Below are 26,546 nucleotides of genomic sequence, written 5' to 3'. Positions count from 1 at the left end.
AAGTTAAAAAATTCCCCCTCCACCACCAGCCAGAGACCGGGGCAACTTAAGGGTGGGTATAAAAAAAAAAGTGCATCAAGAGGGGATCCGAGGTGATTACAGTGTGCTTATCACAGGGCTTGACAAATTTGTTGTGAATCTAGGCGCCAGGTAAAAAAGTTAGGAGCCAGTATTTTTTTAAACTAACAGTTGGTCAGGAGTGATCTGATCATCATCAGCCCACTTACTAAACTCACAGCATTTGACCTGGAAGCACCCTGGACTTTCAGGTCAGTGCTGTTTTTTTTTAATTATTATTTTTTTTAACTCTTTCAATGCTGATGTTCCATTGGAGCACAGCATTGACTGATATTTAGTCCCCACAAGCTTGTGGACAAATGTTAACCCCTGCAATGCCACGAATGTGTCATGCACAATTGTGGCATTGAAGGGGTAAACGCTGCACTGTCGCTCTCAGGGAGCGATCAGGCAGCAGGGGGGTGTTGGGGCTGCTCTCCACACTCATGTGGAGACCGAAGAAGCCTCTCCCCTGTCCCTGAAGCTGCCTCTGGCAGCTGGGACTCAATTGCTGGTCTATAGACCAGCCATTGCAGGGGGGAGTCTTTGATGACTGCTGTAGGCTTCCATGCCTACAGGAATCATCAAAGGGCTTGTGGGGGCTCGTTTTTGCTGTTGCTGGTCAGCAGCAGAGCCCCGTACAAAACGGAGAAGTGATTGCCCCATCCATGCAAGATGGTGGGCAGAGAAGGACTGAATTGAGATTTTGCATTTAACTGGCATAGTGAATTTGAAGTGCGCCCTCATTAACGTATCAAAAGACACATGTGGAAGAGTTCAACTGGCAAAAACATTGGCAACAATACTTATGTCACCACATTCCCCCACTTTATTTTCTCATGTGTTGCACATTTTCCAAGTATCTCCCCTCTAATGCAGAATTGGGAGTGAAAAACCCCTTGGGTAAAAATTCAGCCCACCGTCCCTCCGGAATAAATTCCCTCAGCAACATAAGTTTTTCTGCAATGTATTTAACAATACATGTAACCCACATTTTACAATACATTTATCACACAAAGTATAGAAATAAATGAAGTGATGGTCCAGGATAATAGCTGGATGGATTTAAAAGAATAAAATAAATATTAAATATTTCAGCATCCTACTCGCCCCCTTAAAAAACGTTGACATTTAACCTAAACCACAATTTTCCTTTTCTTTACATAATACAATGTGATACAGGGTATACTTTTCCACTGGTCCATCACCGCTGTCACTTAAGCTATATCTCCGAGATGTCCTGTAAGATCAAAAAATAATTGTTGTGGGGTAGGGTGGGGAAGGGTCTAGTTTGAGACCCAAAGAAAAGTTGATCTACTGGATTTGTCCTGTGGAGAGTGTTCTTCAGAACACTCTTCACAACCAGACAATACTTCACTCATATAAGTTTGTAACCCTGTGCTAGAGGGATAAACGGAGGAACAATCTGATTCTCCATTATCTAAGTAAGATGCAGGAACTGCTAGTAATTCTAACTTTTTATTCTATTTTTCCTGTTTCTTGAACCTTCTTTATAACACCCTGGCCTGTTCTCCCAATGTTTCTACATCACCCCTCATTCCATCAACGTGTTGTCTTGGTTCCCTGTAGTTACTCTCCTCTTCTTTCCTCCTCCAATTATCATTTTGCTGTTTCGCTGAGGCTCCACCCATCTCCGATTTCTCCAGTTACCCTCTCTCTCCCTCCTTTAGTGTTCCAATTATCTTACCAGTAACAGTTGTACCTTTGTGGCTCATCCCATCTCTGTTTCTTCCATATCTCAGATTTCAAATATATGTCTACTGTTTCCCTAGAGATCCTTCCATTGCTTATTTCTCCAATTATTCTCCTTGCATGTCATCTGGCCAGTTTCTCCTTGGAACGGTCTCACTGCTGAGACAGCAAAAGCACGTTCAGTATGAGGATGCTCAATCCACCACTTGTCTGCTCCAGTTAGCAACAGTTCTGTGGGCATTTGGTCAGCCTCACAAACTCCTGATATTCCTGCGGTAGAGCATCCAACACTCTGGATATGTGTGCTGGAGAACCCAACACCATTAGGTGCTGTGGCTGGCATAGTGTACATCAGAAGAATATCTGCTGAGCTACCTCTCTAGGACCCTCTGTTTGTCTCATTGTAATGTTAACGAATTCTTTCTTTACACTATAAAGTTTTGGCCTATTATATAAATCTTCCCTTGGTTTTACAGGTTTTATTTTATGTTTATACCCCATTACCATGTTCTGGAGTTCAGTGATTTTAACCAAATGTGTATCCCTCTGTTCCTCTATGTCTTTTAATTCCTTTTGTAATTTGTAGCGGTGGTCTTTAAGGCAGCTAGCGTAATGCAGTCTGTAACGTCCTTACCTGCAACAGCTACGGCCGTAGCAGTCTCCCGCTGACGCCGCCAGACGGGTGCCTCGCATCGCCGCGTTCCTTCTCCTCCAACACGCAGGCGCGTGCCACTTCTAAGATCGCCGACAGAACCAAGTAACAGCCAACTACGCATACGCGTGCCACATCCAAGATGGCCGACCGTTTTTCCTGCTGCAGACTGCGCATGCGCAGCCAGCAATTTAAAGAGACAGTACCGTGTTTTCAGTTTACTTCTGCAATTAGCTGGAGGCAGGGTTATTAGCCTGGGGCTATTTAAGGGCTCTTTAGCTGTCCACAAACTGCCTGTCAAAGAGTTTCTTATCTAGTTTCTCTGGGGTCTGTTTGCGGTTCAGTGTTGCTCCGGTTCTGATTTTGTCTTACGGTTATCCTGACTTCTCCAATCCTAGACCCCGGCTTCGCTTCACAGTTGTCCTGCTTGCTCCGGGGTTCTGACTTTGGCTTCGTCTCTCGGTTATCCAGACTTCTACAATCCTTGACCTTGGCTTTGTTTGTGGACTACTGACCTGTGTCCTTACGCCTGCTCTGGCTCCTGTCCTGGTTCTGCACTGTGGATCCCCAGCTACCGATCCTGACCATTCCAGGCTTGTTACACAGTCCTTTTTATCTTGTGCTTCCTCCATTCTGCCTAATTCTATATTCTCTTTTTTTAAATTTCTGCTTTTACAAAATACCTTTAAACAACCAGTGCACAATACATATTCAAAACAGTAATTCCACCCCAGTCTTGTGATAATGCTGCACTGCAGTTGTACTGTGGACTAAAAATGCAACACTTTCCAAGACTAACCTGCAACCCAAAGGCCCAACATAACCCAGCACAACACAGATTGCCCCATCCATGCAGGATGGCGGGCACAGAGAGACTGAATTGAATTGCTTGTGAGATTGCCGGAGGTGTGCCTTCATTAACATAGAAAAAGACACGTGTGATACAGGAAGAGTTCAATTGGCAAAAACATTGACAGCAATACTTGTTATGTCACCACAAGCGGGACCACCACTTTCTGCCTACATCCCGCACAGCGGGGCTCCAGGTAGCCGGAGCCATAAAGTTCTCAGGTATGCTTTTTGCAGAGACATTTTCTGGACATTTTTTGAAGGATTGCTACCAGGGGGTGTGCTTTTATAATTGACAACAGAAATGTTCTCATATTTTGTTCCTTAAAGAATAAAGGAGACATGGAAAATTAAATGAATGACAAGAAAAAAGAAGAGATAAAAAGGACAGAGAAAGAAGAAGGTGAGGGACAAGAAATGGATAGAAGAGAGAAAAAAGACAAGTAGGACAAGAGAAAGAAGGGAGATAAGAGAAAGGAGGAATGAGAGGAGATGGAAGAGAGAGACAAGAAGGAAAAGAGGAAAGGAGAGAAAAGGGAGAGTAGAGGGTGAGACAAGAGACATAATATAGAGTGAAACACACACTAACTCTTAACACACAGACCCACTTATACATTCACTCACACATACTCAGGCCCCTAATACAACTCACTTACTCCGCGTGAATCCCCAGCCTATCTTCAGGGAATCTCACATAAGGTGCAAGCTGCTGCGGTACTACCACTGTTACGTGACCACGCTAAACCCCCACCTTTATTTGAAAACCACCAGCAGCCCTTCGATTTCCAGGACATAACGAGGTAACTTGTAACGTGGGGCTTACCTTATTATTCTGGGCAAACCGGGATGAGTGGGGCCAGGCTGGTGATGATGAGACCGTCTGATGACATAAGCACGGCTGACAGCCAAATACGCGCACGCTGTGTTTTGATGCTCGCATATTGTGCAACAGCCATATCCAGCTGTCGGCCGCACAATGCTGCATTGGGCATTTGCCCGGGGTGCCAGATGGCCCGTTCAGGCCAGGTGATGGGTGGAATCTGCTTATACTAATTGCTAACATTCTACATTACATTACATTCATTTACAAAGCGCCGGCAGATTCCGGAGTGCTGTTACAGTCAGAAGAACAATTTTAGAAGCACATAAAATAACAAACTGGTACAAAAGGAGAAGAGGGCCCTGGTCTTACGAGCTTACAATCTAGTCGGTGATTGAGGGGGAAGTGAGACAATAGGAGAGGATTGCTTGGATGCTACAATGGCTGATTGCGGTCACTGCAAAAGAAAAATAAACGTGACTGCTGCTACACTTGAACGATGTATGTTGAGTAACTGGGTTCACAGCTCACGCATGCTCCAGGGCAGCATTTTACATGTGCTGCTCAGCAACATGTGAAATGTACATACTCCAGGAAACAATAACAGATGGGGACAACATACCTACTCAGACGTAATGACAGCTCCCAACATTTGAAATGGTCAAAGAGGCACACTTGTTTAAGCGGGTTTGATAATGGGGCTATTTATCACTGAGTAAAGTTTTTTGAATGAGAAACTAATCTACTCTGAGCCTAAAAATACGCACTGCACTTCAGCAATACAGCTTATTTAATGCGCATGCCCAGTTACATGGAAACGTATGTCTCCTAATCCTGATGTTATTGGATAAACCGCTCGACCATTAACCATAATTCATAACTGACGGCAGACTGTGAAGCCGCCACATGATCTGCCGTTCAGGTATCTCGCCCACATTATACCACGTGACCTTCCTGAAGCGACTTCCGCACAGACTCGCCCTTAACCAAGCCTCTACGGCCAATCCGGAGTTGCCTTTGGCCTCTACCCGTGTCATGTGACCCGCAGCAAATGCTCGGCGGTGAAATTCAAATTTTTGAACTGCTCCCAGAACTGTTAGTGGCTGAGGGGAGGACAGGCGTATTCACATTGTGAGAGAGACAGGTCCGTACACACAGGAAGAGAGACTGCTCTGCCTCAACAGACCGGCTTAGAGACAGCAATACCGGGGATTCCAGGGTCCCATACGAAGCTTGGGGAGGAAAGCACGTCTTACCGACATGGATCCGTTCACAGAGGTGAGTTATTTCACCGGGAAGTGGGTCCATAACGCTTTAACGTGACACTCGATTAGTAAACATACAAAACTGTCGATAAAGCTTTATTTACAGGTTAACCGTTGACATTTATGCAATATATATTCCCCATAAGCTTTATTAATGCATGTATTTGGCATATCTTAATTTAATAATCCAATATGCTTTGTATGATCTTGATATTATAGGTATATGCCTTTCTAGCCTGACATGTACGAGTGTATTTGTAATATAACATGGGCCGTGACATGGCTTTAAAACCTCAGATGGATGTGCCCCTCGCCTGAGGAGCTTGCGATCGGTGTCATGAGGCTTTTTCCCCTTATCTCTTGCGTGTGAGACATGGAAAAGTGCTGAATAAGTCACAGTGCAATTAGCATATGCAGCTTTGTGTTTGCATTTTCTGTAATCTTGTTACTGTGCATTATATTGTTAGAGTGGCAGCAGATTCCGTAGCCCCCCCCCCCCAAAAAAAGTAAAAATTTACAATAAATGACTATATATGGAACTGATAAGGTTACCGGCATGCTTTAAGACTTGTCGGTACCATTGGACAAGAGGGGCCCTGGTCTTGTGAGCTTACAATCCATGATATTGTGTGCTGGTGCTGTGGCCCATAATGGCTTGTGATTAAATAGAAAGGTTTTTTTTAGGTTAACCTTCATACCCCTCCACGTGAGAGGTGTAAACATACATCATGGTATTTTGGTAAATAAGTGTTGTGGCTGATGATGTCATTGCAGCATCACTGAGTGCCGGAGAGGCCAGCTAGTCATTGCTCAGATTTGTGGCTTCCAAAATTAGGTTAGTAGATTATAACCATTTAAGATCACTTTTAAATTGGCCTTTTATACCCATTTGTCCTCCCCAGCCTTGCTCTTCCACCCTGCCAGCTTTTTTAAACGCTAAAATTGACTGCTTAGGAAGATAACACTTGTTAATGTAACTGCTTCTTCAGCTTTAAGACTAACTTTAATGTAAACAAGATTGTAAACAAGATTGTGGACTTTATTGGGCAAGGATCCATTGTTTCTTTAAACATGTTTACTAAGGTGGGGGTTAAAAGTCTCAAAACTGAGCTTTGTACTAGAGGGTCCTGCTTCATCGAAGACTGAAACGAGAGGTGGTGGTTTATCGTTTTTTGTAATATATTCTCTGACAGGGTAGTAGATAAGTGGATCAGTCCCCCAGCTGCCGTGGAAGAGGTTAATACAGCGAGTGTATTTAAACTTGCTTGCCGTTAGCATAAGTCTATCCTGTACCCAAGATGTGACCAAGGTTTGTATGCCATGGGAAACGGACTGAATGGACCAGTTGGTTGTTTGATGTTTCTATGTTGTTGCTAATTAGCTGGGGTGAGGAACCATTCTAAACTATGGCAATTATTCCTTAACTAAAAGTCCTACCTGTAGTAAAGAAAGCTTTGTTCTAGTGTCTTTCCAAATTTATGGATGACCTGACACATATGTTTGGACTGTGTGAGGACCAGTAGCAAAGGAATTGTCACAAGTGTTACTAACGTCACGGCATCCAGCGATGATGAATTGCTAATTTCTGTAGTTTCTGGCAGTGAGTTACTTCCTTAGTTTTTGTGGATTCTATCTTCTCCGTTTCCATTGTTCTCCGTTTGCTCCACGCAGTCTACCAGCGGCCAGTTTGAATGAAAAGGGGTTGCTGCCCAACTGCATGTTATCTCGGCAGGATAGGGAGTCTGATCGCAGATTACCCATCACTCCCCACCACATGGAGCTTTTTTGGGGATATTTCAAAGACTTCGGGACCCTCGATGCTCCTTAGTGTCAACGCTAACACCAAACCTTTTACTGCACGGGAGTTTTGGGGCAAAACCCAGAATCCTGGTGCTTATGTTCTCACCCCAGTGTAAAGCTCCCTGGTGTGTGTGTGTGTTTTTAAAGAGATTTATGAGCTTTTTTGTAGCTATTAAAGATACAGCTCAGTGTCCCAAGTAGACTTTGAAACAAAGTACGGTGTACGTATTTAATATGCGTTCATTAAACCTGAAAGAGTTCTCTGTGGTCTGCCTGAAGAATCCAATTACCGAGTTCTCCTTTACTATGAATGGCAGTGTTTTCTGCTCATGCGCACGGGCAGGTTGTAGTTAAACCCCAGCCCTTGCCAAGCAAGCACTAAATCTCACTGGCAGTAGGTATACCATCGGCTGCACGCATCTTATATGCACGCAAATAGTGGAGTAAGGGGCAAATGCATGTGGCGGGATACTGGAGGACCCCCTTGTGCGTTTTCAAGGGGGACATCATTCAGCTATTACATTAATACTGTAAGGAAATTTTACTTTACCCAGAGGGCGGTGGATAAATGGAACAGCCTCCCGTAAGACATGGTAGAGGCTAATACAATGATATGATCACTGTCTGTTTACTTCATTGTGTTAATCCTCTGTAATGCTTACTTTAAGCATCTATGTTTTGGATCCCATTACAGGGTGTCCTTTACAGGGTTTACTTGTTGACTTCCCATACTAACTAGTCTAGATTTAAATCCGCAACAGTAGCAATTTCTCCAGGTGTGTGAGATTACGCAATACAAAATAAAAATAATCATCCTAAAGGTAAGAGTTGCTCCTTGGATAGTCGTAGTCTTTTTCAGAGCTGCTACAGCAAACAAATTATCCATCAATTCTGAAAACTGGCTGCTGGCACCCGATTCTTTGTCGTTTCATTTTCAGATGTAGGCGCTTCATAATCCCAAACTCTTTGAATTTGGGCTTTCTGTACGTCAGGACACAGTGTTATATCTTCTAATATGACAGCTGATACCCTGGGCAGAGACAGGGCAATGCTGTTACAGACAGCTGGGGGTGGGTATCTGAGTGGTGGCTTTTACTAGCAACAGCATGGCAGAGAGTCAGGATGGTAAAGCAGGTCTGTCCCTTTAAACCTGAATAAATGTGGTTTATAAATGCTTAAAGTACGTTATATGTTGTATATAAGTGATTGCATAAGCACTTCCATTGGCTGTGTTAACGCATGAGAAAATTATCCTAGCACGTGGACTGTAGGATCCTAGACGGTTCCTTCCCATTATTTGAAATTAACCGCCGTCTTACTTTTGTATACTTTGATCCCAGAGCTTTTTCCATAATTGGTAGGCTGAAACTCTTTGGCGCGGCAGCCAGAGGAACGAACTGTTCAGCCTGATAGATGCACTTGGCAAGGTTCCAGCACTTGGCAAGGTTCCAGCACTTGGCTCTGTGCAATCACTCTGCGTAACTACTCGCCTTGCAAGCTATAACCCGACTCGATGATATAAGCAGCTGAAAAATGTAGCGGTTGGGACACAGCCGTAATGCAAGAAAGGACTATTGGCTGATTTAAAGAAAACAGGGTGGGAATGACGCTTAGTCATCCCGTTTTCTGTCACTTACTGGGCTTTCTGCTTCGCTGCAGGGAAGCTGTTAAATATTGAAGGATATTTGCAGCAAACGATAAATCCATAAACTACTGATTAACTTAAACTGTTTTCCCCTCTTCGCTAAAATATATATATATATATATATATATATATATATATATATATATATATATATATATATATATATGTATGTATATTTATTACACACACATTCCTTACAAGGCTCAAAAAGGAAAATTACTTTCAAAAGAAATCCGTTTTGGGGATGTGTATCATAGTAAAGGTGGCGTTCCACCTACTCTGCTTTTTAACATCTGCCATTGTAACTAAATCCAGCATTTGAATTGCCCTTCATAATACTATTGAATGCCCAAACTGTTTCCAGAGATATGTGCCATTTGATATATATCTCCTTAAAAGGGTGTCTTGCTTTATAAGTTATCTAATATGTATTCCTTAATATGTATTCCTTAACCTGTATAAATGAAGCAAAAATAGTCATTTTACTTTAAGAAGCTGCAACACAACACCTCCCCCACCCAGTGCTGTTTTTGTGCCATTTTTGACCACATAAATACTGTTATTAAACCAACTTAATGTAAACTCGCTACCTAAACAGTATGGAGGATGGCATGTGGAGCGCTAGCCAAATCTTTGGAAGACATAAGGGTCAGAAGATACGTTAATACTGTAAGGAAATTTTACTTTACCCAGAGGGTGGTGGATAAATGGAACAGCCTCCTGTAAGACATGGTAGAGGCTAATACAATGATTCATTGTGTTAGTCCTCTGTAATGCTTATTTTTGGCATCCATGCTTTGGATCCCATTAGTGTCCTTTACAGGGTTTACTTGTTGACTTCCCATACTAACTAGTCTAGATTTAAATCCGCAACAGTACAAGACATAAGGGTCAGAAGATACGTTAAAGGGACAGTATAATCCCTGGATACCCCTACAGAATATTACTACATACCCGCTACAGAAGAATGGATATTAAAGTGCTCTGGTTACTTCAATGTGCATTCTTCCAAAGCAAAAAATAGAAATGAAGCACTGACCTGGCATGGAAAAGGCAGTCATGGCCCTCCATGGTCCGATTTATTCTTGTCTGTTCTTTTATAATAAGTTGGTATGAGGCTGATGCCGAACCCATCTATTGTCACTTCCCTGCTCATGAGTCGCTTTGTTTTATAGAAACTACTTGAAAGAACTCGCGCAAGGAGAGAGAACTTGCAGAAGAAGATGGCTGACAGGCCTACAGCCGGAGGAAGGTCTGCCGTAATGACAAAGAGGCCCAGAGAACCGCTTGCCGAGACAAACCATCAGCCGCCAGCTCCGACAGAAGATGGTATGGAAAGATTTTGGTGCTATACACAAAGTATTTGATATTGTTCACATATCGAGAAAAAGTGACCGGCCCCGTTTTGGGGTCTAGTTTTATGTGGATGCTGCATTTTGGATTAGTCTACTTTTTGGTTTGTGTTATGACCGTGATAATGAAGTTAAACGTTCTTCATATCACTCTTATAATGGTCTTTGCTATAAATATTTATTGATCTACAATGTGTGTACTAAGTCTCATCTTGAGTTTGAACCCAGATAATGTTTTATGGTTAAAGAAAAAAATGGGATAGCAGACTAATGCATATTAATCTAATCTTGGTCCTCAAGTCTCATCATGTTTCTTAATTCCATTCAGCACAGATGCTGGCTAATTCTGAACTGTCATAGTACTAATCATCAATCAGTTGTTAATACCATCCTAACTGTGGTGCTACCAACTCCGATCTGAAATCTTTCCTCTGATAATTAATTAATTAAAATGATACAGTCTTATGAACACCTCTGGGGAGAACACTGAGAAGCTGTCTTAGCTGTCCATGCGCATTCATAATTATTGTCTGCGTGATTTTAAATTAGACTGTCGTAATCGGAGAACATCCAATCCATGCCAATATGTAAATGGTTTAACTTGTATGTTTTAGAAGTGTTCCCATGTGTTTGTAGGTAGTAACTGTGTACGTAACCTTTAAAATACGCTTAACTGTGGCTGTTTTTCATATGACAGCTAAACCCTGCTCAAAGCCTTCCCCTTCAAAGAGACGCTGCTCAGATAACGTTGAAACTCAAGCCCCGGGCTCCGAGAACAAGCATCCAAAAAGCCCTGAAGGGAATAAGAACGCGCAGTCTTCTGAGAGTATGTCGCACGTCCAAGTGAAGACCACAACGAGGACCTCTCCAGAGCCTGTGTCATCTACAGATAAACAGGAGCAGAGCTCAAATTCCGAAGCAGAGGCCGCTGCTTCAATGAAGATGCGCATGCAGAGGTTGGCAGCACAGAGACATTACTGGGATAATGATGGTAAAGAAACAATGAATTTAAAAAAGTCCTATTTAATTCAGGAGTAGAGTATACCATTTACCTCCAATTTGCTAAAAACATTAAGTTCTGGCCTAGTTACACAAATGAATGAATGCGTGTAGCCAGGGATACCTATAGAATTAGTGATCTGTGGAAGTCAAGCTGTAAATTTTGGCAGAAAAGCAGCAACGCTTAAAAAGTACCTTTTAAGTAATATTAAATTGCCCCCCTCTATACAGCGTTTTATAATTTTTATTGAATGTATTCACAAATATATTTTAAGGCTGCAGCTTCAAGGTAAATGCACACAAACACGAGCTATTATTCCTTAACACATACGTTCCTAGTAGCTATTTTGTTTTTTTAGATGTTATGACATGGTACTTTGTACTGAGCACAGTTTTCATTTCCAGGGAGTCCGCCAGGTTCACCCCCTAAACCTATTCCAACAAAAGATGTCGTGGCTTCTCCTCCAAAGACCTCGGCTCCTGTTGTCGCTGCTGATACTCCCATGGGCAGGCGAGGCCGCTTTGCCAACCTTGCCGCTACTATTGGCTCGTGGGAGGATGATCTAAGTCATCCTTGTGTCAAGCCGAACAATACACAAGGAAAGCCTGGCACTGCTTGTTTATCAAAAGTGTCTACTGCAAGTTCAGCATCTGCCAGCATCAATAGTCGTAGTGTAAAGCAGGAGGCCGTGTCCTGTTCCCAAAGACCCAAGGAGGACACCGTGAATAAAGTCACAGTCCCTACAACACTGGTATGTATTATATGCCCATATATTTCATCTTTTACTTACAGAAAAATTGGTTTGGCTACAAATAGAGATGACTCGTTTATATACAATTCTTTGTGATCTAACATTTTTTATTTTTTGTGACTTTTTTTTTTTTTCTTGTGTACATTAGTGATATAGCACTGGTCTCTTGTTTTGAAGGTCTTTTTTAATTTATAAAATGCATTAACAATTATTCATAGTAGCTTGTGTATGCTTTATGTGCATAGGTATGCTCTCTTAAAAGAGAAGACCATAACACTTTTTTTTCCCTCCTCTTTAGACAAATAGATCAGCTGTAGCCAAGTCCTTAAATTCATCTGCTACCTCCGCCAACCCCACAGAAAAAACAAAATCCTCAGTGGTTCAGTCAGCTAGTCTTGTCCCTTCCAAGCTGAGGGAGAATGATTCGGCACCATCTTCCGTGGTAAAGCCACTTGCAGTCAACCTCCCCAGCCCACAAAAAACGGAGAGACCCACCTCAAAGATATACTCGGCCCACCAAACTGTGTCCAGTGATGATTCCAATAAGGGGACTCCTGTACACTCTCAGCAAAAAGACAAAGCTACAACCCCAGGTAAGCTTATTTACAAAAGAAGCAAAGACCTCTGAGTTAAACGCTAGTCCAATACAATTAGTTGTATTAAGAGTAGGTTGCCTCATGACTGATGGGACAGTAGGGCAAAGGTATTGTTTAAAGTAAACCTGGTTCTTGTAGGATGCTGTGGCTTCTTGTAGGATGATCATAATGCATCTGTTTGTTTCCATTTGAGATATTAGGCAGTAAGTTGAGTGAATACCCACATAGACAATCAAAAATAGCGGTCTCACAAAGGGGAGGGTGTAGCTCTTAGGCCCATTGTTTGAATAATGTGTGTACAGAAGGCTTTAAATGCTAAATAACATTTACTAGGCGTTTGGGCCAAGGTAAGATAAGACAAATGGCATGAAGCTGACTTTGCAATATGCTAATCTGTAACTCACTGATCTTTTCTTAAGGTGGACCAGGAATAAAGTCTTTCTTGGAACGTTTTGGGGAGAAGTGTCAGGAGCGAAGTCCTGCTCCAGTGAATGCTGGACACCGAGCCCCTGTTTTGACACCAAATACAAGGAGTATTCAGGAACAGTTACTGAAGAAGAATGTTTCAAGCACAGCTAGCTTAACCCAAATACAAAAACAGGTACAGTGAAGTTCCACGGCCACAATCTAACAGCTCTAAAAATGATTTAAAAATAAATAACTAAAGTTACTTTGCAGGAGCGTGAGAAGGAACTTGCAGCTCTTCGTGGACGATTTGACAGGGGTAGTGTTTGGTCTGAGAAGGAGGATTCATCCAAAACAAAGCAAAAAGATCCACAGAAGGTATACTTATACCCTTTTCTCTAAAGCACGAGCGTTCCTGTGCTGGCTGTACTGTCAGATTTTGGTTATTCAAAAGGTATCTATACCTGGAGCGGAGTTTTACAAGATTGTTATAGGTTTAAAATATAGGTGTTCCAATGTTAATATAGCTTTTCTATAACTGGCAGGAGACTGGGTAGCTCATGTCTGAGAAGGGTTAGGATGCGTAGCTAATGTCTGAGTAAGGGTTGTGTGGTGCCTTCTAGGAGGTACCTTCTTTAAATGTTAGCTCTGTTAATGTGTTTTTTTTTTTTTTTTTTTTTTGTCCTTTTTTTATTTTTCATTCCAAAAAACAAAATAAAAAATCAACGCTGCTTCCAGTCCCCTCTGTTGAGATCTCTAACAGTGCCCTACCAAGTTTGTCTAAACCATATCTTGTGTTTTCTTGGAACTTTAAAAATAATTTTTATGTTTAATTTACCATGTAATGCAATATAATGCACCTGGCACTGGTGTAATAAGAATGCCTTTGACAGTACTCTGGGATCACTTTGTAGTCTTCCAAAATGGGGAAAAAAATAAACCACTTGTCTATCACAGAATAGGCTGCTTGAAGCAGTAAATCAATGGCAGCACTTTCCACACATGTGCACTGGGCTTTCCCCACGCTAATGCTGCAGCTGATTGGAGGGGACTATTTCACATGCAGGGAGATCCCAAACACATCTCCTGCAAGGCATTTAGCTGGGTGATATGGAAAGTGGCAAATGTATATGGGGGATGCTAAAGAATCTCTCCATGCGTTTGCAAAACCCGTCTGTGCAGCGATCATATGCATTGGAGTGCCCCTTTTAAATTCCTAAATAACTGACTTAAGGTAATCCTGCTATGTCACAAAAGAAATAAAAGCCTAAAAAAGGTCACACAAGCTCAACGACCTTCAAAGATTTCTTCAGATTGGAGGGTTTTGGGTTTTTTTCCCTTAAGGTTTCAGAAGCCTATGTGACTTTACATCTTACCGAATGAATGTTGGTCCGCTAGAGGCTGTAACAAAAATCTTTAGACTATCTTCTGAAACCAGTTTTCTAATTATTGAATAGAGGTCAAATTTTGGGTTGGTGTGAAAATTAAAAATAAATTGGTTTTCATCATAATCTTGTGTAGGAAGAACAAACGCACCCTGTCACTGCCAGCAGACCACCCAGGCCTGATGTGACTACCCAATCGGTACCAGAGAAAACAAAGCTGTGTGGCATCCAATCCACGAAGGCTGATTCAACTGCAGGTAAAACTCGTATGAATCTATTTTAGAATTTCACTTATTGATATATCAAGTAAAATAAAGAAATAATAGTTTTTTTAAATGGGAAATTATGAATGTTCTAAAAACTAAAGTATGAAACAAGGACTAAAGTATCTGCATGTTCTGGTACGTCGGGAGGATACGTTCTTGCAGACGTTACATGATACTTTGGTCTGTTGCGGCTTTATAATCGGTTACCAACATCCAAATTACTGTGGCAGAGGCTTAACTGTTTTTCAGGGTCCCTGTGAGAAATTTCGCTTTCACAAAACTATACCTGTTAGAGTAGACATTGTCGCTTAAGGTTTATTATTTCTTTACTGAAATGTAAGAACGTCTTCCCATTCCTTCCTTCCTTGTTTCTGAAACCAGAGGTGATGGCAGAGCGGATCCGCAGTCCTCAGAAAACTGTAAACACGCGTGAAGACTCCCAGGCGCCATTGGAAAAACCAAACGCCAATAAGGAAATCACTTCCCCCAGAAACACTGGTTAGTTAACTTTAATGTCATATATATATATCTCCGTTTTGTGGAACACTAACATTGTCTGTGTCGATTAAAAATCATTCCACATGGAACCTGCGTGTTAAAGAAAAAACCACTTAGAAATATTTTGCTGTATGTTTATGGCCACACATGTACAGTAAACAAAAACGAGCTCTGAAACATTTTTCGTAAGCGCCAAATGCCATGTTAACGCCATGAAATATATAATGGCTATGTATATTAATCAATACATAGTAATCAGCAAGGCAACCCAAAAACTAGCTAGGTGAGCTATACTATATTCTAGTGTTCATAGTAGAGGAAGGATGGAATGTTCTTGTCGTTTGTTAAAAATATAGTGTTTTTCTAGTATCTTTACGTTGTCTGTGGTCCAGTTTTTTGGTGTCTTTTTGTTATTTTCCTTTTATGAATGGACGCTGATGACCGCCTTACAAGATTCCTGTAGTAGATAGGCTTATAAAGATACTATAAGATACATACGCAAGGAGAGTACAGAGCGAAACTATTTAACAGAACTGTACCTTGCATTATAGTGGAGGCAGTACATGACTCATAATCTTTGGCTTTGCTTCGTTTAGCAGAGGTGTTCCGTGAGATCGAGATGAACGTTGATGGTGATGATGATGAAATTGACGAGATTAACAGTTCTGAGGTGATCACTAGCATATTTAGTGATGTTCTTGACGACAAAGATGAGGAAGCTGGTGATGATGATGTGAATGATGAGCATGCCACGTCCAAACATGTGGAGAAAGTCAGTGCTACTGAAAGTGAAGAAGAAAGTGATGGCGATTGTGAAGAGGAGGATCCCCTGAACATTTCCTCAATGTCTTTGTTGGCTCCTTTAGCAGAGACTGTTGGTGTTGGGAGTCCTGAGGTAAGTTCACTTTAGCTAACTTATTGGACTTCATATTAATTGTCTCTACATACTGACATGACTCTGTTCTGGATACCTCACTCAAAGTACTATGCGTAACGGATGTTGTAATTGGTTTTGTTTCAAACAGGTCCTTCTCTCCCCCTCCAAGGTGGCGGTGGAAAGTAGTGACAGCCCAAAGTCTGTCAGCTTTCAGAGAAGGTGTTTACCCAGAGCAGAGTCTAAGGATGGCTGTATTTCCACCGAGGAAAACCAGAATCTTTTGTACAGGTACCACTCTAAACTTGACTATGTTGCCAGTTTGTCCATTTCCATGAAGCTGCCGAACAGTCTGGCTTTCTTGCGTCGGGTTCGCAATTCTTTTTCTTGGAAATAATATGTATATAGCTGGAATAAAAAAAAAACTCTTCAATGTGTTGAGTCATAGCCATTTTAAAACTACAAATTATGAAGAAGACTACTACTCCATTATTTCTAGTTCTTTTAGATTCAGTACAATGAGACTGCCGAATTTATATATCCACATGACTATGTATAAAATGTGACTCTGTTGGTCAACTATCTCAACTAATGAAATGTTCCTCCTGTTTCATTCTGTCAGTCGCTATGGTGATACGACCACTATTTACAAGAATGCCTTTCTGACCTTCATATTAGATATTCTCCATAGTGTGTACATGAGTAAGGCAAGAGCTGTAAATGGCACAACATGATGCTGGCTTACTAATAATTGGACGGGAAGCATTTTACATGTTGCATATGAGACTGGTTACTGTTTATTCATACGCGACATGAAAAACTGTTTTTTTTTTGGGTTGAGGTTCCATCAGAAGTTGCGTTGGTAGCTTTTACTTGGAGGCAATAGAGGGACACAAAGATATCCCTAACGAGACATCCTGATTTATTTTTGTTTTTCTTTGCTCCCCCAAAGTATTGATGCTTACAGATCTCAAAGGTTTAAGGAGACAGACCGTCCTCAGGTTGTCCAAACCATTGTCCGGAAAGAAAATGTGACCTCCAGACTAGAGGAACGAAAACCTGCCTCTCCACGACCTGTAAACATAAAGCAGAAAATGAAGGTACATTTAATTTACTTAACATATTATAAATTAAACATCAATATGAAATGCTTCCGTGGAACTCTGGTTATGTTGCTGGCATGGAACTATTTTACCAGTTCTTAATATTTTAGAATTGATATTCGAATAAATATAAAATGGTATAGCTAATAAACAAGCATTTTGGAAAACCCAGTAGATCCCGAGTTGTCCCATATTAGGTGTGTGATCACTATTTATTTTAAATGTTATTTCTCATTCCTTCTTGCCTTTTAGTATAAGTAAAGTAAGGTTTTCTGTACCCTTCATACTCCTACCATTAGATATGATTCCGGGTTCCAGGCCACACAACATTGCTCTAAGCAGGGTTTATTTTATTCCTTCCTTTGTTCTAGGTGCTGAACAATGAGATCAACCTGCAGCAGACGGTGATTCATCAAGCTAGCCAAGCTCTCAATTGTTGCATAGATGAGGATCACGGGAAAGGATCACAAACCGAAGCCGAGGCTGAGCGATTGCTTTTGTTAGCAAGTACGTTCAAAAGTTGTGAGATTTGTACAAATATTATGTAGTATTGTAGTGTATAGGAAATTTTAAACTCATAATTACTTTTTCGAACAGTCTTTGTTTGCTAAACCTGAGTGGTCAGTGTGAAATGACGTATAGTTTGAGGAGACCATGGCATGGGTTTGCATCTTTTGGAATGCAGGAGACAAAAGTGTTGTATACTTTAACAAGACACACTTGTTTGACATAACAGGCTAGAAAATACTTGAGCAAAACACAACCAAAAAAACAAAAGTTTATCTTTGGAATATAAGATTGGCCTAGACATCTTTCTAAGTTTTCACTTCAATATCTGTTGGGTTTTTTTTTTTCTTGAAAGTATCATTGCTTCTGCAAATGTGACCTAAATCTTTTTTTTTTTTTCTCGCCTGCCCTATACAGCTGAGAAAAGAGCAGCTTTGATTGCTGAACTTAATAGAATAAAGACTGAAGGACCTCAGAGTCAGAAGAGACTGGACGCCCAGGTTAATGATAGCGCACCATCTAGAGGTCTTCTAACCGTTTCAGAAATGGTCCTACCTCTCAAAGCTGACTTTGTTTGCAACACATCCCAAAGACCAGGTAATGAAAGGAAACATACAATAAACAAATATTCAACTGTATATACTCATTCGTGATTTTTTTTATTTATTTTTTTCCCTTTTTGGGAAAATGTCTCTTACATGTTTTTGGATTTAATGTAAACAGTTTATTAGCCAACCATTTTTAGGCTACTTTTGGAAAGCGTTTTCTCCCGTGGTTCCTTCCAAAGCTAACCTGTATGAAGAATTACAAGGTGTCTGAGGAGTCCTTAGAGTTTCTGAACATAATAAATTACACTAAGTTTTGGACCACCCATTTTACTGCAAGCTCGCATGGGTGCTTTCCAGTACATTTTTTGATTCAAGCTTTTATACCTATCTACCATAATTTGTCATTTTAGCTAGTTCTCCTCAGTTACACTTTCTGTGACCCCAAGTCTGGTTTTTTTTTTATTTTTTTTTTATTTTTTTTTTTTAAATGTGAATTTCTTTAGAGAGCCTTTTGATAGCTACTCTCTGTAGTCAAACATGGCTTAGTATTCTAGAGCTGGAATTGCGCAGCCCTGTCTTAGAGGTCTGTTTACTAGCGGCCGAGACTTCTATCAATTTTGCCCTGCAGATGGCAGCACTAGACCATCAGAAATGAATTGACATCAGAGATTGTTTAAATGACTTGCAATTATGTATATAACATGCTGATGCATGTTCCTAAAATCCCATAGTCTTACAAGTTGACTAGTCTGATCTTTTGCCTACGTCTTGACTTTCTTGCCAACATGAGAATAGATTGGTACAACATCCTTTTTATTTTCAGACTCTGCAAACTACTACTTCTTCATAATGATCCGCTCTGGAGCAGAGAACATGGTAGGAACACCACTTGCAAGCATATCGAGCTCCATGAAGGGAGATGCTCTGACGTTCCCAACGTCTTTTACTCTGTAAGTACCATATTCTCTGTCTAATAGACCGCATCACATTAGTGCCATTACCTCTCTCTTACTTTACCTGCGTTAAATGGGGATGGCTTGTGACTGTAGGCTTCTTGTGTATAGTTGTATACACAAAAAGCAGCCTTTATTAATTACACGATAACATTTTGCGTGTTGTACAACATGAATCTATTAATCTTCGCTAATAATGCGTGACTGTAACTATGGATGTATTTTTTTTTTTTTTATGCTTTCCTGTCTAGACTGTTTAATATTTTTGTTTTGAAAATGTAAGAGGAAGTAATTTTATTAATATTTCTTTTTTTCTTTCTAGTGAGGATGTTTCCAGTGACTTTGAAATCTATATTGATGTTTACAGCTTGGTATGTCCTTTTTATTTATTTTATTCTGCAGCTCATTTTTACTCCCTAATGCCTAACTTTTTAGAGCTCAATCTTTATAAAGAAGATTTGTAGTTTGTACCTAATTTCGCAATAACGTGAGATTGTGGGTGTAAGTTTCTGGAGTCTGATGGTGGACTTGGGGCATCCATACTTGGCTGATTTAAAAACTGAATGTCGAACAGCAGCAGATCTGTGTGCTGGAATCCCTAAATTAATTCATATTTTTGTAGGTACAGAGAAAGGAAGGGCCTGGAACAGACAAGAAGAAAAAGGCAATGAAATCTAAGGTTGGTATCCGACTAATAGATCACGGGGGTACTGTATCTGACTTAAGTGACTTAAGTATTTTTATGTTTTGTTTTATCTCCCATATTTTGTTGTACTTCCGACAATTGCTTTCAGTTAATTTGGTTAGCTCTCTGGTTGTTGTGGGTTCCAGCTGAGCAGAATAGCCTAGATGGTGTAGGTCCACCACAGAGAGCAAGCCATTGGCTACCCTTGGTTTAGTAACGTGTTACACTTGCACCATTCCCACTAAACGTTGCTTTCGTCCAGCTTGTCCGCAGAACGCCACGTTTTTCCACCTATCGTCTAATGCAGAAAATCCTTACATCTTTGGTATGGCTCTACGTGTGTACCTGGGTTGCACACCGTACTGTAGTGTCTGTGTGCCAGTACTCCTATACTGTGTGGATTTTGATAGGCCACCTCTAGCTTTACTCCGCTAAATTAGACTTGACGAGACCAATCGCGAGCTTCTGCATTATTTTATGATGTACGGAAACAAATACAAAGAATGCGATATAACCCCACCTTTTCCGTATGTGCTTAAGCAAAGGTATTTAAAATAACACAAATCCTAATAAATCATGAATGAAACATTGAGGATATGTTAATTTGGACTGTAGTGTTATTAAACTTAGTTTTATCCTCTTTTCAAAATGACAGCTCTCCAAAACGCCAAATTAAATTTTAGCTTGTTAATGCATCATTTTAGTGAGGGTACTAGTAGTGAAAGAATACATCAATGAGGGTCTCTGTTCAATACTATATATTATGAGCAGTACACGCAATCTGGCCAGTTGTATTAGCTTCTGGGCTTAAACAAGCACAAAACCCTATAATGTTAATATAAAGTGTTTTCAATAAAAAGTCTTCCCTACTTTACTCTAAATGGTAAAATCTTTTATTTCGATGAGCATATCTTCCAATCCGCAGCTGAAATAACCAAAACATATTTAAAGCATGTATGGAGTACTGTACGCAGACAATCATAGAAGCACTATTAATGCACTTCCTGGTTTAAGCACGTCATTGTTGTATTGTGATTATATTGGGATAACCGGGATCACAGCATTGTGGTGTTTTTTTTTTTTTGTTTTTTTCTTTTCAAGGAGAATCAGACTTTTTTTTATTTTTTATTTTTTAAATGTAATTTGACACTGATGTATATAAATTTACAGTGCTCATAACTGCGCATAAATAAGCTTCATAAAATCCCTTGGACAATAAGGTGGTAAATGGACTTTAATAAAAAAAAAATGTTTTGTGTGTTATTTCAGGCAATCACTCCAAAGAGACTTCTCACTTCAATTACAGTAAGTAGAAAATGTAAATTCTGATCCGAGGGCAACTGTTTTTATTAGTAACTGAAGTCACTAAGATGTAAGAGTTCCTGTTTACTAGGCTGGGTGATCTGCGGTACTTTGCTGGTCGTTTTTCTGATTTTTGATGATCTCGTCCCAATATGTGGGTTAAAAGCTAAATGGGGGTGGGGTTTCCGGTTATAAATGGCTTTGATGCAGTGTCCAAGAGTAACAGCCAGCTTAAAGTGTCTGCATCTTAAATGCATGTTTGTAATGTTCACAAATCTGTTTTTCATTTGCTATTGTAGGAAACGTAATGCATGCTGGCTAATTTTTCAACTAATTTTGCTTTTTTTTTAATTTTATATTTACAGAAGAGCAACATTCACACACCAGGTAACTCTTTCATATTTTATTCTATTAAACTTTTTTTCTTAATGTGCTCATACTCATTGTTCTGTATAGATATCAGAACTTACCGTATTGGCTCGGATATAGGCCGCCCCCGTATATAGGCCGCACCCTAAAAGTTTGGTGCTTTTTTAAAGAAAATTTTTTTTCTTTAAAAAAGCACCAAAAAAAACCATGCTGCCACTCTGTCCCCCCCCCGAGATATGCTGCCACTGTCCTCCCTCCCCGAGATATGCTACCACTGTCCTCCTCCCCCCCGAGATATGCTGCCACTGTCCTCCCTCCCCGAGATACGCTACCACTGTCCTCCTCCCCCCCCGAGATATGCTGCCACCAGAGCCGGCCTTAGGTTTTCTGGCGCCCTGTGCGGACTACTCCTCTGGCGCCCCCCTATCCCAAAAAAAGAAAGGAATAAAAACTTGTAAAAAAACCCCAATCACTATATACTACGCCAAACATTGATGTGGTGTAGGCCTACCACTTCATTGTCTGCCTTAGTAGTAGGGATGCACCGAAACGAATTCTGGACTGAAACAGAAAGTGCAGCATTTACCTGGCCAAAACCGAATATGACCACACCACACCATAAAGAGATCTAACACTTTTATTTAAAGTAAGTAACACACTAAAATAGGACAAAACAATTAAATAACAATAAATATATATATATATATATATATATATATATATATATATATATATATATATAATTAACAGCAATCACATTCCTATCATGCCCAGGCATACCCAGATTCCAGGATGTACTCGCAGACTTGGCATGATAGGAGTATGATTGCCCTATCTACCCCTTCTCACTCCCTTCTCCCTATCTACCCCCTCCTAACTATCTACCCTTTCCCTCTTTGAAGTTCACTTACCTTTCAGGAGTCCTGCGGTGGGGGTGCAAGACCTCTGCCTCCCAGCTCTGCCACTGTATGGAACAGTATAGAGTGATGGGAGTTATGATGTACTTTTAGAGCATAATTAGAACATGAAAAAGACATTGGAAATGGTACAGCATAACACCCATCACTCTCACACGTATACCAACCCACACGTATACCAACCCACACGTATACCAACCCACACGTATACCAACCCACACGTATACCAACCCACACGTATACCAACCCACACGTATACCAACCCACACGTATACCAACCCACACGTATACCAACCCACACGTATACACCAACCCACACGTATACACCAATCCACACGTATACACCAATCCACACGTATACACCAATCCACACGTATACACCAATCCACACGTATACACCAATCCACACGTATACACCAATCCACACACATATACCAATCCACACGTACACTAATCCACACGTACACTAATCCACACGTACACTAATCCACACATATATACAAATCCACACATATATACCAATTCACACATATATACCAATCCACACACACACATATACCAATCCACACATATACCAATCCACACATACTAATCCACACATACCAATCCACTCTCACTGAATGCTTTCCTACCATTCCTCTTTTCTCCTTACAGCTTCTTTTCCTCCTCTTCGCTCCTCTTCTTCAGTTCTTCTGTCCTCTGTCTTCTTCCGGGTCAGAGGGCACGGACAGCGGTGGGCGCGGCTTCAGTGCTGTGCGCCGGGATCTCACAACAAACCCCGGCGCACAGTAGCTGTTGCCACGCGGATCACAAGGGAGCGATATCGGAGGTCTTTAACAGACCTCCGGCTCCCTTGAACGATTTTAAGCCGGGTTCAAGGTAGATCCTTAAACCGGCTTAAAATCACTCAAGGGAGCCGGAGGTCTGTTAAAGACCTCCGATACCACTCCCTTGCGAGCCTGCTCCTCCAGCGGCGGACATTACTGTCAGTCTCTGGAGGGGTGCCGGGTGCCCCCCTGATGAGCGGCACCCGGTGCGGACCGCCCCCCCCCGCTAGGTACGCCACTGGCGGCAGGGGACCCCGCGGCGGCGCCCCCTGGAGTGTGCGGTCGCACAGGTCGCACACCCCAAAGGCCGGCCCTGGCTGCCACTGTCCTCCCTCCCCGAGATATGCTACCACTGTCCTCCTCCTCCCCCCCCCCCCCCCCGAGATATGCTGCCACTGTCCTACTCTGCCCCCCCCCTCCTCGACTTACCGGAGCAGACTCCCGGGTGTCTTGCGTGGCCGGCGGGGGGACATCTACGCAATACGCGTATGCAACTTCCGGTGCCGGTACCGGAAGTTGCATACGCGTATTGCGTAGATGTCTCCCGCCGGCCCCGCAAGACACCCGGGAGTCTGCTCCGGTAAGTCGGGGGTGGGCAGAGGTAAAACGCATCGTGCGGACGGTCCGCACGATGCGCTTAGACAACCTCCCGTGCCGGCACCCCCCCCCCCCCGTGGGAAGTGCTGGCAGGGGAGACTGTCTGAGCGTATTGGGGAGTAGGATGCAGGTCCCCTGCACCACTGCGGGGGATCTGTATCCTAACCCCGCTGCCTGCCCGGCGCCCGGGACTGCATGTCCCGGGCGTCGGGCGCTAGACCCCGCATATAGGCCGCACCCCCACTTATATTCGAGCCAATACGGTATCTTGTTAAAAAGTGTGTGTATATAATTCTTTTATTTTATTTTTTTTATTTGCAGCTTTGGCAAGTCCAGGTGGCCCGAATGCTGTCCGTACCAGTAACTTTGTTCTAGTTGGATCTCACAAGCTCTCACTATCTTCGGTCGGGAGCAACAAATTCCTTTTGGACAAGGTAATCATGAAACAAATTTACACTAAACACACTTACAGGCTACTTATTTATTAACCTCTCGGAAACGGCCACATACGATTTGCCATGTTATACCAAATTTTGTTCAGTAAACACTTTTTTTTTTTTTTCCCCCTTACAGGTGCCATTTTTGTCTCCATTGGAAGGACACGTATGTCTCAAACTAAAGTGTCAAGTAAATTCATTTGTTGAAGAAAAGGGGTTCTTGGTGAGTTATCACTAATTGCATTACCTACAGGCACTACACACACAGATCTGTTCCCGGTGCTTTCGATATCTACATTGAAATCGGAGAATGTTACATTTAATCAATAATAAAGTAATGCGTGAGAGATGAAGATCTTAATATTGCAATGCCATACTGATAACAGATTATTTTAGTAGCAAATAACAGTGGTGTTCCTAATACTCCAGACCTGATTGATTTTATATTTATTGTGCTTTTTCAAATTTTTTTTTTTTTTTTTTTTTTTTTTGCTGAATCCCTTTTCCCCCCTGAATAGACAATGTTTGAAGATGTAAGTGGTTTTGGAGCATGGCATAGACGTTGGTGTGTGCTTTCAGGATATTGTATTTCTTACTGGACCTATCCAGATGATGAGAGACGGAAGGTTAGTGTTCCCAAATCAACATTTTATTTTTATATGTATATATATATTTTTTTAAATTCAATCAATGATATCTTTTACTTTTCCTGCTGATTTATGCAGAATCCCATTGGCCGAATAAACCTTGCAAACTGCACCAGCAAAAAAATTGAACCAGCCAATCGAGAGTTCTGTGCCCGGCCCAACACGTTTGAACTTATAACGGTCAGACCACAAAGAGAAGGCGACACAGAAACCCTAGTCAGTCAATGCAGAGACACACTTTGTGTCACCAAGTAAGTTTTTTTTTTTTTTTTTTTTTTTTTTATATGCTCTTTTAGAAGTTTTTCTGCCTATATCTCAAGGCTTCTTTTACACCTCTAGGAGTTTTGGAGAAACCTTTAATTTGTCAACTTTGTTTTTTTTCTCCCCTCTCGAATTTATAGGAACTGGTTATCTGCAGACACAAAAGATGAAAGGAACCTCTGGATGCAAAAGCTAAACCAAGTTCTGGTGGATCTCCGCATGTGGCAACCAGATGCTTGCTACAGGCCTGCATACTAGGCTTCGTACAGCCATATTTACTTCAAACTGCCTCTTATTGTACAGCAACTTCTATATGGTGTAAAGTTTGTTAAAAAAAAAAAGGCTTCATGCATTATTTCTAACCATTCTTAGAATATATGATCCATTCAGAATTGTGTTTTTTTTCCCGCTGTTTTTGCCATATCAGTTGACAAGACTCTGTATCTGGTATCATACTAAAATGGTTAATGTGTGCCATCTATTACTCTATATATTATACATTGTATACACTCATTTACCTTTGGGGGAGCTTTAATAGTAGGCAGCGTTATGTGCAATATAAAGATTTAGCTTTTGGTTGCTACCAGTTTAAACCCAATTTTAATGGCTGAAGGCATGGCAAACTTATTTTATCATTCTGCTGTACAAGGCTGAACCCAAACACAGCCTGGATTTATAGCAATATCTATATATTTCCTATGCTTTTAATTGTTTCCTTAAAATTTGTCTTGGAATTTAGTAATCCTACTATAAGCAATGTCTGAGCAGTACCGTCCAAAGTCAAAAAAAGCATACTGTGCAGAATTTCTCTAAAATTCCAAGAGCACACATACTTGTCAATGAGTGATCAAAAGAAATAGATTAAATTTAATTACCTACACATTGATCCATTTTGTTTAATAGGAGCATAGCGAACAAACCTGCATCTGTCTTCTTTTCTTGGTTTTATAAAAGCTGCTATATGATGCCAGCTGATTGCTTTACTGGCCAAATGTTTTTAGTATAGGTTAATAACAAGGTTTTTGTAAATATTTCGAAGGCTTTTGTACTTTAGGCCCTGCAGAATACAGTTGTTAGTGACCACCGGGACTGGTTAAATCCTATGTAATTCCAGAATAGGTTTAAAAATGAAATTTAAGGGCTTTATTTTTTTTGTGTGGTACAGGTGTACCGCTTGGCTTTTTTGGGGGTGGGAGGTTGTCCCTCTGAGTAATCATGTTGGCAAAGACTTTGTTCCTGCTGGAATTATAATTTTATATTACGGGACTCCTTTTTACTCTAACGTCAAAAGAACTCTGCAGGGTACTTTTATTTTTAAGCTTTAATCATTAATAAATGTAAGTAATGGACTTTTTTATGGTTTCCATCACTATCCTGGTGGATTTAATGGGTATGCTACAAGATCACCGTTTTTCTGCAAATTATTCTATGAAATTAGTGGAAGTATTTACAATTAAAATAAGCT

The 26,546-nt window shown here is 41.1% G+C and overlaps 1 protein-coding gene across 2 annotated transcripts; it reads left to right on the top strand.

Annotated features, from left to right (window-relative positions):
* Positions 1 to 5,189: 5,189 nt before the first annotated feature.
* Positions 5,190 to 26,170, top strand: ANLN (anillin, actin binding protein). 2 transcript variants are annotated; one of them, XM_053466670.1, is made up of 24 exons: positions 5,190 to 5,369; positions 9,977 to 10,130; positions 10,851 to 11,144; positions 11,558 to 11,904; positions 12,203 to 12,497; positions 12,920 to 13,101; positions 13,179 to 13,283; positions 14,427 to 14,547; positions 14,938 to 15,054; positions 15,654 to 15,949; positions 16,080 to 16,219; positions 16,881 to 17,028; positions 17,403 to 17,538; positions 17,956 to 18,135; positions 18,910 to 19,036; positions 19,362 to 19,410; positions 19,662 to 19,718; positions 20,994 to 21,029; positions 21,392 to 21,413; positions 24,058 to 24,170; positions 24,310 to 24,396; positions 24,692 to 24,799; positions 24,899 to 25,071; positions 25,222 to 26,170. In XM_053466670.1, exons 1-24 carry the CDS (start codon positions 5,352 to 5,354, stop codon positions 25,337 to 25,339), a joined length of 3,423 nt encoding a protein of 1,140 aa, XP_053322645.1. In that variant the 5' UTR covers positions 5,190 to 5,351; the 3' UTR covers positions 25,340 to 26,170. The 2 variants fall into 2 exon arrangements, with proteins under 2 accessions (XP_053322645.1, XP_053322644.1); XM_053466669.1 differs by having other exon boundaries at positions 15,651 to 15,949.
* The last annotated feature ends 376 nt before the right edge of the window (positions 26,171 to 26,546 follow it).

The sequence above is a fragment of the Spea bombifrons genome, chromosome 5 (genome assembly GCF_027358695.1).
Source record: "Spea bombifrons isolate aSpeBom1 chromosome 5, aSpeBom1.2.pri, whole genome shotgun sequence".
In the NCBI taxonomy this organism is placed as follows: domain Eukaryota; kingdom Metazoa; phylum Chordata; class Amphibia; order Anura; family Pelobatidae; genus Spea; species Spea bombifrons.
The sequence above is the reverse complement of the archived record's forward strand: the minus strand, read 5'-3'. Positions and strand labels throughout refer to the sequence as shown.